At 35.2% G+C, this 13060-nt stretch overlaps 1 protein-coding gene across 4 annotated transcripts in view; it reads left to right on the forward strand.

The window, feature by feature from the left end:
• The window catches only part of CCDC122 (coiled-coil domain containing 122), a 38886-nt gene extending 26139 nt beyond the window's left edge, over nt 1–12747 (forward strand). For all 4 annotated transcript variants that reach the window (XM_017536113.2, XM_037741172.1, XM_037741170.1 and 1 more), the window contains one exon: nt 12064–12747. In XM_017536113.2, coding sequence (XP_017391602.1) covers nt 12064–12276 — 213 coding nt within the window. In that variant the 3' untranslated portion in view covers nt 12277–12747. The remainder of the gene's footprint in view (nt 1–12063) is intronic.
• Nucleotides 12748–13060: the final 313 nt, after the last annotated feature.

The following is a 13060-nucleotide window of genomic DNA, read 5'->3' on the forward strand; positions in this document are numbered from 1 at the left end:
TTGATGACCTTGAGGGTCTGATTGTGATATAAGGTGGATTCAGCTGACTAGCTTCATAAGATTTTAGAGGCCAATGGTCTGCTCCCAACCCTGGGCTGTGTGCTCTAACTCTAGGGGACTTGTATCAGGCTGCAATTTTGTTCTCTGGCTCCTCGAGGCTAGGAATCCATTGTGCTGGGGTGGGGGCTGAGGTGCTCCCAAACCTGGTCACTATACTTGGAAGGGTTTTGTCAGCCAAAGTATTCCATAGTGGGGTGATAGCAAGATCTGTTCTCATTTGTGCATGCCAGCAGCAGCAGTAGCAGCAGCACAGTGGGGTGCACACTCATCAGCTGCAGCAGAGTGCTCATGAGTCCTGGGGTGCTTGCCTCCCTGCGGGCATTCACCACAGTAGCAGAGGCAGTGTAGCTGGGGGGAGAGAGGAGGACCCTGCTGGCAGCTGTTTGTTTGGTCTTACTGATTGTGGTGTTGGCTCAGGAACAGGGTGCTCCTGGGCAGAGGTCTATGTCCAATTTACCACTTAAAGCATATAAATCAGAGGCTTTCCATAGTCAAATACATGCAACCTTCAACAAAGTTAAATTTAGAAATTTTCATCACCTCACAAATAATCTTGTACTTTTTATGACCTTTTTAATCTGTCTATTGTAATTATCCATATTTTTGCTTTATTATGTTTTTTCTTCATGACATTCTAAGATTTATTCTTATATCATTTCCTTTTTTATTTAAAACTTCTAAAATCATTCTTTTAGGGGAGGTCTGCTGGTAACACATTCTTTTGTTTTTTTCATGTAAAAATGTCTTGATTTCTCCTTCATTCCTAAAGCCTATTTTTACTGGATAAAGAATTCTGGGTTGACAGGTCTTTCCACAGTTGGAAAATGTACTACTTCCTTCTGGCCTTTGTGGTTTCTGGTGAGAAATCTGCTGTAGTTCAAATTGGTTTTCCTATATATGTTATGTATTCCTTTCTTGCTGTCTTCAAGATTTTCTGTCTACAGAATGAGCAGGATTGGGGAAAAAAACATTTTTCTGTTTTCAGAAGTTTTACTATGACATGCTTTTGCATGGATTTCTTTGCATTTATCCTTTTTGGAGTTCTCTCAGCTTCTCAGTTCTGTAGTTTTATATCTTTTGCCAAATTTAGGATTTTTCAGCCATCAGTTACTTGAAATTTTTTTTCATTAATCTGTGCCTTCTTTCTCCTCTTCTTCCGTAACAAAAGATATGACATCTTTTGTTATAGTCCTATAAGCCCCTGCGGTTCTATTTATTTCTATTTTCAATCTATTTTCTCTCTTTTGTTCAGATTGAATAACTTTTCATTTTGGTTATTGTACCTTTTAGTTCTGAAATTTCCATTTAGGTCTGTTTTATATCTTATATTCCTTTGCTCAGACTTTCTATTTTATACATTTTTTCCAGGCATGTTTGTAATTGTTTATTGAAGCAATTTTATGACAGAGGCTTTAAAATGTTTGTCAGATAATTTTAACTTCTGTGTTATGTTGATGTGGTACATGTTGATTGTGATTTCTTACTCAGTTTGTTATCTTAGTTTTTGGTGTTATGAGTCTTTTTTTTAATTGAAATGTGGACACATTGGATATTATGTTTTAAGATTCTGGATCTTCACTCTTTCTAGGTGGCAGTTGAGGTCTAGATTCTCCTACTAGTCTCCATTGCCTCCAGTGTTTCCCATGGGAGAGGGAAAGGCTAGTCTGTAGGGCTCTGCTGATATCATTCTGGCTTGGAGGGAAATGAAATACTTGCTACTACTCCTAACATGGACTCCAGTGACACTGCAAGGACATGGCCTGGTTGCTACTGAGTACCAGTGAAAGTCCTGACTCTCTACCAGACCTTCTTTGATATTACATCAGCAAGGAGAGGAATATTACACCTTGATGGCCATAGAAGTCCAGAATCCTCAAATGGGTTCCAGCAACACCACAGTGTATGGCCTCTTGCTGCTTAGAGAGAATTAAAACTCCAGGCTCCACAGTTAAAACTACTGGCTCCTTGGTTAGCTTTCCCTGACAGTGCACCAGCAGAGGGATTAGGCACTTCATTATACTCTTGCAACAGTAGACATCTAGGCTTTCTAGCCAGCCCTTGCTGGCATGAGTGTTAGAAGGGACATAGTTTATTCTGTGGTATTTGACTTTAGTAAAACAGTTACTGCGTACAAGTTTTCTGTCCACTAGGCTGTTATTTTCCTTATCTTTTGGCTAGATAGAACAAATTTTTCTTAGGGCTCTTTGTTTGCACTTCTTGACATCTCCAGATTGCTATCTTCTCCAGAATACTCTCTGGAGTATATGAGGAAAAAAGGAAAACCCATGACATTCCTTGAGTCTTAAGATTCCCTAGACAATTTGCCTTCTTCTCTCCAACTTTCAGGAGCTTCTGATATTTGTTTTATATCCAATGTCCAGGGATTTTAGTTCTACTTACCAGGAAGAATAGGCAACTGAAGTATATCTACTTCATCTTGCCAGCAGTAGTATAAATTGGTAAAGGATGATGTAAGTGGTCACTAATGTTAGGTTTAGAGGATTGTTACTGATGTTAAAACTTCTGTTTTTAATATTTCCATCATAAAACTTTTTGTCATGAAATTTAACAAGCTTTTTAAGTTTTCATAATAGGAACACCTCTGTTAAGATTCTTTTGAACTTTTTCATTTTAATTCTGTTACTTCTAATTCATTTAAAAGTTGTCCTCAATTCCATCACAATATTACAGTTGAAAAAAATGAAAATTTAGGAACTTAAAACTTTTCCATTACAAATTATGAAGCTGAAGGACCATTGTCTTAAAAATGTTGCATTTTTGTCAATAATTTTATTTATTCCATGATGAGAATTGATCATTAATATGAGTAACCTTTTCCTCAAAACAGCCAGTTTTTAAAGAAGGTAAATTCAAATATCAAAAGATTTTGATTACCTTTTTTTAGTCTTTTTTCTAACCCTTCTGAATATCTTTAGCCATGGCCTTGGTAGAGTTCAAGAATCATCTTTTGCCTGGACTACAGCATTCTTTTTTTCTAATGCTTTCAAATATTGTGCTTTACATATTTTAGTTCTTACATTAATACCGCTTTTACATTTTTTTGGTTCATAAAAATAAAAAATGGTATTTGAATAGCAATGTTTTCCTGTCAAATAAATGCTGTCAGTATTTATTTGACAAGGAAAGTAAATCTGCCATATCTGAATGAAAAAAGGCCTCTTCAAATATTTATTCCCAAAATGTCCTTCCCCCCGCCATATCTATTGTCTGTCTTCATATATTTTGGAAGAAAGGAGCTAAACATAGAGTAGAAACAAAAGATAAGCTATGAGTCATTGAAAAAAACATTGGGGAAACAAAGTGTAAGGCATGTAAACACAAAACTTTAAATATAGCACATTAAGCAACAGTCAGTGGTTTCTAGTTAAAGGTAAGAAAAAAAGTGTTATTTACAAATCCAGGAGTTTTCAGGCAAAGGATACTAGAAGGTTTTAGCAAATGATGAATGCTGCAAGCAATGCTTTGTGATAACAGACATTGTGTAAAGCATTGATGGCTTACTCTTGTCTAAATTTTGTACAGCATGATTTTAAAATTTAAAAGAATAAGGGAAAATTGTGTACACTTTCAGAGCTGCTAAGGGTGATGAACAAAGCATGTTTAATTCAGTATGATATAATACACAGATATATAATTAACAAATGCATTCACTTATTGAGGTCAGCAACAGAAATGATTACACAGATAGAAAGCCAGTCCTATGAGAAAAACCCAGAGGCTGGGCCCAGTGGCTCATACCTGTAATCTCAGCACTTTGGGATGCCAAGGTGGATGGATCACTTGATCCCAAGAGTTTGAGATCAGCCTGGGCAACATGGTAAAACACTGTATCTACTAAAAATACAAAAATTAGCTAGGCATGCTAGTGTGTGCCTATTCCTAGCTACTCAGGAGGCTGAGGTGGGAGGATTGCTCTAGCCTGGGAAGAAGAGGTTGCAATGAGCCAAGATCGTGCCACTACACTCCAGCCTAGGCAACAGAGCAAAACTCTGTCTCAACAGAGAAAAAAAAAAAAAAACCCAGAGAAGCAAAGGGAAAAATGCTGACCTGAAGGCAAAGTAAAAATTATTCAGGTAGACACAATGATAATATAGTAACTAATTATTCTCTTTTGTAGAGAGTATTAGAAGAAATGTCCAATGTTATTAAATCTATTATGATTTATTAAATGCCTGGTATTTTTGAAGCACTTTATATAGGGCATCCTATTTAAATTCCCATAATAACATGTCTTACAGAATTTTAGAAAATTTAAATAACTTGACTTAAAACCACAGAAACCCTAGAAGAAAAACTAGGCAATACCATTTAGGACATAGGCATGGGCAAAGACTTCATGACTAAAACACCAAAAACAATGGCAACAAAAGCCAAATTAATAAGTAGTTTCCAGTTAAACCAAAGATCTTCTTCTGCACAGCAAAAGAAATCAAAATAAACTATTATCAGAGTGAACAGGCAACCTACAGAATGGGAGAAAATTTTTGCAATCTATCCATCTGACAAAGGAAATTAAACAAATTTACAAGAAAAACCCCATCAGAAAGTGAACAAAGAATATGAACAGACACTTTTCAAAAGAAGACATTTATGCAGCCAACAAACATATGAAAAAAAGTTCATCATCACTGGTCATTAAAGAAATGCAAATCAAAACCACCATGTGATACCATCTCATGCCAGTTAGAAAGGGGATCATTAAAAAGTCAGGAAACCACAGATCTGGAGATGATGTGGAGAAATAGAAATGCTTTTAAACTGTTGGTGGGAGAGTAAATTAGTTCAATCATTGTGGAAGACAGTGTGGTCATTCCTCAAGGATCTAGAACCAGAACTACCATTTGACCTAGGAATCCCATTATTGAGTATATATCCAAAAGATTATAAATCATTCTACTATAAAGACACATGCACAGATATGTTTATTAGAGCATTATTCACCATAGCAAAGACTTGGAACCAACCCAAATGCCCATCAATCTTAGACTGGATAAAGAAAATATAGCATATATACATTTTCAGCCATAAAATGGAATACTATTTTCAGCCATAAAATGGAATGAGTTCATGTCCTTTGTAGGGAGATGGATGAGGCTGGAAACCATCATTCTCAGCAAACTAACACAGGAACAGAAAACCAAACACCGCATGTTTTTACTCATAAGTGGGAGTTGAACAATGAGAACACATGGGCACAGGGAGGGGAACATCACACACTGGGGCCTGTCTGGAGGTAGGAGGCTAGGGGAGAGATAGCATTAGGAGAGATACCTAATGTAGATGATGAGTTGATGGGTGCAGCAAACCACCATAGCACATGTATTCCTATGTAACAAACCTACACGTTCTGCACATGTATCTCAAACTTAAAGTGTAATAATAATAAAAACACTCCACATAACAACTACCGATGCACTTTAGGTGTACATGAAACATTCACCAAGACAGACAATATACTAGATTACATATTTCAAAGTTGAAATTCTATTATCAACAGCAGAATTCCATTAGGAATCAATAACAATGAGAAAGCTAGGACATGCATAAGCTTTTGGAAATTGAGCTTTCTGGAAATTGAGCATTCTAAATAACCCATGAGTCAAAGAAGAAATCACAAGAAAAATTAGAATATATTTGAAATTGAAGAATAATGAAAACACAACATATGAAAAATTGTGAGATACAGCTAAAGCAGTGTTTACAATAAGATTAAGTTTTTAATGCCTGTACTAGAAAAGAGAAAAAGATTTGAAATCAACTATCTAAGCTTCCACCATCACAGTCTAGAAAAATTAATTCAGCAAAAAGTAAATAGAAGGAATTAAATGATAACAGAAATCATAGAAAATAGAAAAACAAGAGAAAAAAATCAACAAAGTTAAAAGTTGAAAAGAGTAATAAAATTGAGAAACCCATAGCAATACTAATCAAGAAAAGAAAGATTAGTAGGGACATTACTCCAGATTCTATAGATTTAAAAGAGTGATGAAGGCCTATTATGAACAGCTTTATGACAATTTGACAAAGAGACATATTTCTTAGAAAAAACATACTGTAACACAAGAAATTGCATTCATGTTTAGCCCTATTATCCATTTCAAATTAAGCTTTATGAATGGTATGAGGTAGGAATCAATGAAATTGAATTTGTAATTAAAAACTCTCCCCTAAATAAAGTTCCAACTGACACATCTTCATTAGTGAATTCTAATCATATATTTAAGGAAGAAAAAATGCCCAATCTAAACAAACTGTTTCAGAAAATAGAAGATGAAATTCCTCCCAACTCATTTTAAGAGGCGAGCATAACCCTGATACAAGAAGAAACTAAAATTGACAGGAATCCTATCAGAAAAGAAATTACAGACCAATGTCCCTCATGAGCATAGATGTAAGTCTCTAACAAAATACTTGCAAATTAAATTTAGCAATATACAAAAAGTCTAATACATTACAACCAATGAGGAATTATCCTAGGGACGCAAGACTGGTTCAACTTTCAAAAATCAAATGGCATAATTTACTATAGCGACAAAATGACAGAAGTAAAAAAGATACAACCAAATTAATAGTTTCAGAAATAGTATTAAACAAAATTCAACACTCTCAACAAATTTGCTGAGAGTAACAAATTTTCTGACAGTAACATCTCTCAGCAAATTAAAAATAGAAGGGGCCAGGTGCAGTGCCTCATGCCTGTAATCCCAGCACTTTGGGAGGCCAAGGCAGGTCGATCACTTGAGTTCAGGAGTTTCAGACTATCCTGGCCAACAAGGTGAAACCCATCTCTCCTAAAAACACAAAAATTAGCTGGGTGTGGTGGCACATGCCTGTAGTCCCAGCTACTCAGGAGGCTGAGGCAGAAGAATTGCTTGAACCCGGGAGGTGGAGGTTACAGTGAGCCAAAATCACATCACTGCCCTCCAGCCTCATGACACGCCCAGACTCTGTCTCAAAAAAAAAAAAAAGAAAAGAAAAAGAGTAGAAGAAAACTTCCTCAACTTGATAAAGGGCATCTATAAAACAACAACCACAACAACAACAAAACAACAAAATCAACCTTATAGCTAACAACATATTATACTTACTGATGAAATGTTGAATGCTTTCTCCCCTAAGATTGGGAACAAGGCAAAGGTGTCTGATGTCACCCCCTTGATGCATCATTTTTTTTGGAGGTCCTAATCAATGTTATAAGATGGGAAAATATATATATATGAGACATAAAGATCATAAAGAAAACTGTCATTATTCACAGATAGCATAATTGTTTATGTAGAAAATCTTAAGGAATATGAAAAGACTAATAGAACCAGTAAGTGAATTTAGTAAGCTCACAGGATAAAAGGTCAAAATACAAAAATCAGTTACATGTTATATAGTTTCTATCAAGTAGCAATAAACAACTGGGAAGTAAAATGAATAAAACAAAACTTTATTCATTGACTCTCAATGACATAAAATACTTGCTAATTAATTTTATGAAAAAATGTGCAAAACTGCAGTAAAAATTGCTGAGAAATTAATAATAAATAGAACGATATCCTGTTTATGGTTTAGAAAACACAATATTATTAGTATCAACTTACCCCTCAAATGATGTATAGATTCAATCTTGTTCTTTAAAAATTTCACTATTTTTTCCAGTAATTGGCAAGATAGTTCTAAAATTTATGTGAAAATGCAAAGGATCTAGTAGCCAAAACAATCTCATAGAAGAATAATAAATATAGAATAATAAATTTGTAAGACCTAACCTACCTGATATTAAGATTTATGATAAAGCTATACTTTTCAAGAAACTGTAGTATTGGTAAAATAATAAATAGACCAATGGAACAGAATAGGGTTCAGAAATTAATCATATTTTGTCAATTTGACAAAGTTGTCAAGTCAATTCAATGAAGAAAGGAAAGTCTTACCAACAAATGGTGCTGAAAAAACTGGATATCTATGAGGAAACAATGAACTGTATCTCCACCTCACAACAAACACAAAAATTCATCTGAAATGGATCATAGATCTAAATGCAAAAGTTAAAACTGTAAAGCTTCCAGAAGAAACTATAGGAGGATACCTTCATTATGTTGGGTTAGCAAAAATTTCTTGGTACACAGACTTTACTAACCATAAGTGAAAAATATTGATATATTAGACTTCAAACTTTGAAACTTCTACTCTTAGAAAGACACCATTAAGAAAATGAAAAGGGCTGGACACGGTGGCTCATACCTGTCATCCCAGCACTTTGGGAGGCCAAAGTGGGAGGATGTCTTGAGCCCAGAAGTTGAAGACAAGCCCGGGTAATAATGAGGTTTTGTCTGTACAAATAAAAAATATTAGCCAGGTGTGATGGCACACACCTGTGTTTCCAGCTACTCAGGAGGCTGAGTTGGGAAGATAACTAGAGTCCAGGAGGTCGAGGCTATAGTGATCTGTGATCATGCCACTGGCCAACAAAGTGAGACCCCCCCCACAACAACAAAAGATAATGAAAAGACAAATTCACAAAAGTAAAAATATTTGCCATACATGTATATGCACAAAGGACTTGTATCTTGGACATACAAAGAAAGAAACCTGACAGCCAATAATAAGTCATACAGCCATTTTTTAAAATGGGCTAAAGATTTCAACAGAAACTTAACAAAAGAAGACATAGTATGACCAGTAAACACGGAAAAGATGCTTAACACCCTTAACACCAAGGAAATGGAAATAAAAACCACAATGAGATACTATTCACACCTTTTACCCCTAAAATGATTAAAATTTCAATGAATATTAATACCAAATGTTGCCAAGGGTATGAAACAACTGGCAAGATCATGCACTGCTGAGGAGATTATTAAATAGTGCAACTGCTTTGGAGAAACAATTTGAGAGTTTCTTAAAAAGTTAGCATACACCTACTGTATGTCCAAACACTTCCCCACCTAAATGTCTACTCAAGAAAAATGAAAACATATGCCTTTAAAAACTTGTAAAACTTGTATATGAATTCTTACAGCAGCTTTATTGATAAAAAGTCCCTAAATAGAAACATCACAAATATACCTAGCAAGGAGAATGGAAAAATAAATTGTGCTATATTTATATAATAGAATACTACACATACTACCTATGAATAAATAACCTGTCCAGCCCTATTATTCTATCATTTTATCAGTCCATTTAGAAGTAGGTGTTTTACAATAATGAGATACCACTTCACATCCATGAGCATGGTGTTAAAGCAAACTAAATATGGCCTGAGAAGAACTTCATACTTCTATATTTGAGTCCTTGTGGATAAACTGCAACCTAACAATAGGTAGACAAGATTGAAAACCTAACTTAGGAGTATGTGTCTGTACCAATAGCTGAGTGTTGGACAATCCCAGCAGCCACACTTCACTCATAGACAGCTGAGTGTTCAAACTGTGTTCAAATAAGGCAAACACAGAGCTGTAACCAATCCTACTGTTTCTGTACCTCACTTCCAATTCCTGTATGTCACTTTACTTTTTTTGTCTAAAAATTTGTTCTAACCACAAGGCACCCCTGGGGTCTTTGAATCTGCTGTGATTCTGGAGGTTGCCCAATTTGCAAACCTTTCATTGCTCGATTAAACTCTTTAAATTTGATTTGGCTGAAGTTTTTCAATAATGGCCATGACCAAAAACATAGATAATAAGTATTTTCAAGGATGTGAAGAAATTGGAACCCTATACATTACTGGTGGGAATGTAAAATTATACAGTTGCTTTGGAAAACAGCCTGGCAGTTCCTGAAATTGTTAAACATGGAGTTACCAAATAACCCAGTAATTCTACTCCTCACTATATACCCAAGAGAAATGAAAACATACATTCACAAAAAGTCTTGCACACAAATGTTCATAGCAGTATTACTTATAATAGCTGGAAAGTGGAACCAACTCAAATGTTCATCAAATCATGAACTGGATAAATAAAATGTGGTATATCGTACAATGTACTATTATTTGGCAATACAAAGTAATTAAGTTCTGTTACATGCTATACCATAGATGACCCTTTAAAAACATTATGCTAAGTGAAAGAAGCCAGTCACAAAAGACCACCTACTGTACAATTCCATTTATATAAAATGTCCAGAATAGGCAAATGTGTATGGAGAGAAGGTAGATTTATAGTTGCCGAGGGTTAAGAGTGGGGGAAGGAGAATGGGGAATGACTGCTAATGGGTATTAAGTGATGAAAATGTTTTAAAATTGATTATGGTGATATTTGTGAAATAGAATAGGGATGAAATTTAGCCCTCACCATGATTTGGCCTCCACCCCCACTAACACATTTTTTTCCATACCCCCCTCCCATTACCTACCAGATCTCGCACCACCCCCTCCATTGGGGTCATCCCTGATGGCACAAGATATCTCTTGAAATGAAGATAAGCAGCATCCCACTGTAAATCTTACTCAAGGGAGTTGACCATATCACAGGCATGTGCACAAGACCAGAAGAATGTCTGATCTTTACCCCATGCCTCATTGTAATACTAAAATCCTCACCCAGGGAAGAGCTTATCCATCATATTTTGTTAATGCAATGTATGCACTAGCATGATTTCTCATTGTGCCTGCACACCCTGTGCTCCATCCTGTACATGTAATGACACTCCCATACCTCATGCACAGTCCTGTCACCTTTCCTAAAAACACCACAAAGACCTGCCCTCGGAAAGCCAGCCAGGTAACTCTTGCTCCTGCACTGTCTCCATTGTGTTCAAACATAAGTCCCATTAAAAAGCCTTGTTTCGGAAACTTGCTCAGCCTCTTGTCAATTTCTATTACATGAGAGCCTAAGAACCTGTGGTTGGTAATAGTTGTACAACTCTGTGAATGCTAAAAACCACTGAGTTGTACACTTTAAAGGATGGATTATATGGTATGTGAATTATATTTCTATAAAGCTGTTTTTAAAAAAGATTGGGTGCTCTTGTGGTACAACACCCTTGCACTTTCCACTGTGCTTCATTGCCTTCCAGTGTATCCTTGTCTGGCTCAGCGTAAATGATGGTTTATTTAATAGCAGGGAAATGGACTACATGATCTGGATCCTTTAGACCAAATGGTCTGTGTTTCAGTGAATCACTGGATACAGGAAATGGAAAATGAAACCATTTCTCTTATGTCAAAAGAAAAACTTTACACAAATTAAATTTGATAAATTTAAAACTTCAGACAAATTTAAGTTTAATAAAATTAAATTTAACAGAGCTTAACAGAAGAATGATTAGAGAATCAGTAGCCCTCAGAGCCAGCAGAGGTTCAGAAAGCTCTACTTCACAGTGTGGGCAGGGAACTTTTATGGACAGAATATGGAAATGAAGTACAGAAAGCGCTTGATTGGTTACAGCTGAATGCTTGTTTTATTTGAATATGGTGTGGTTAGTGGACCACCTGTGATTGACTGAAGCTGGCTGCTATGGTTAACTAAGTCTCAGCTATTGTTACAAAAATATACTTGTAATTAGGCTTTCAGTTAGTTTAAATCCTGTTAGGTTGTAATTCCTTACATAGGGACTCAAAGTAGAGTTCCCCCAGTGCGAATTTAGTTTAAAAAGTAATAACTCTCTTAACAAGAAGGTATTCCGTCATGGATGCTTTGCTTCGGCTCAACTCCCAAACTCTATCACTTGCTAGCTATGAAACTTTAGCCAAATTACTTAAACTCTTTTTATCTTTGGTTTCTTCACACAAAAATGAGGATAATAATACCCATATCGTAAGGTGTTATAAGAATTTAATTATATGTAGAAAGTTCTCAGCACAGTATCTAACATGTAATAAGTGTTGAATAAATAGTTACACAATTACTGTTTATTTTTATCATGATTATTTATAGTGTATAGTTTCTAATTAAGTGCTTTCCTCTTTAGAGGAGTCAAAATATTCTTTATGGCTGTTTACTATTTATACTTCACAAGCCCTGTTGACGTGTGCTGTTCTTTTAATAGGTACAACATAAGAGATATGATGCAATTCTTAAGCGTTTGCATTGTCAGGTGAACAAGCTTCAGTCAAATAGACGACAGTGGCAATGGAACATTCAACGACTGGAAAAAACTGCAGCCGAATTAAGAAAATGCATTGGAACGCAAGAACAACATTGCCATAGGGCAGTGTGGAACACAGATGATGACAACAAAAATTATGGGACAGAACACTGAGAAAATCTTTTGGATTCCTAATAACAAGCATCCACTATCAGTGGCCTGTCTTAATGACAGATGTCTTTGGTTGTTGTTGTTGTTTTTTAAATCAGTCATCCATTTGTTAAAAGGCCTTCTAACCCTACACTTGACAGCAGTTGACAGACAATAGGAATGCCTAGAGGAGAATAGTGCAAGAGTCTCTATGACTATTTTGAGTGTGTAAAATGTATTATACTCATGAATATCTGTTTATAACTATGTTGCATTCACTACCCTATGAAGTAAAAATTTAGAAGGGAAAAAACATTTGATTTTTTTCAATGATTTATATTATTAAGATATTTGAAAATGTGTGTCTGTTTCAAACTTTTTATTGGAACTTGTTTTTTTACAACTGCCTTTACAGTAGCCCATAAATATTGATATTTATAATAATGTTTTTGTATGTTCAATGCTTCAAATATTTTTTCCATTTTCTCTTTTATCTAGAAGGTAACCATCATTTTTCTTTGTTATTAAATAACATATTTTAGAGTGATAACAATGAATAAAATATTTTGTTCACTTTTCCGTCTATAAATTATTCATATTCTGTGACTAAATTTACAGCATCATGTAACTCTTAAGAGTATTAATCAGTACATACTAACATTTTTTCTCAGTGAAGGGCAAAATGTCGATAAATCAAATGTTAACTTGCCCCTTTCAAGGTAAAAGTGATCTCTTTAATGCTTCCATTGAGTCAAATACTTAGAAACAAAAACAAATATGAAGATATGGTTTTAAAATATTCATTTGT

The sequence above is a fragment of the Cebus imitator genome, unplaced genomic scaffold, assembly GCF_001604975.1.
Source record: "Cebus imitator isolate Cc_AM_T3 unplaced genomic scaffold, Cebus_imitator-1.0 Scaffold96, whole genome shotgun sequence".
In the NCBI taxonomy this organism is placed as follows: domain Eukaryota; kingdom Metazoa; phylum Chordata; class Mammalia; order Primates; family Cebidae; genus Cebus; species Cebus imitator.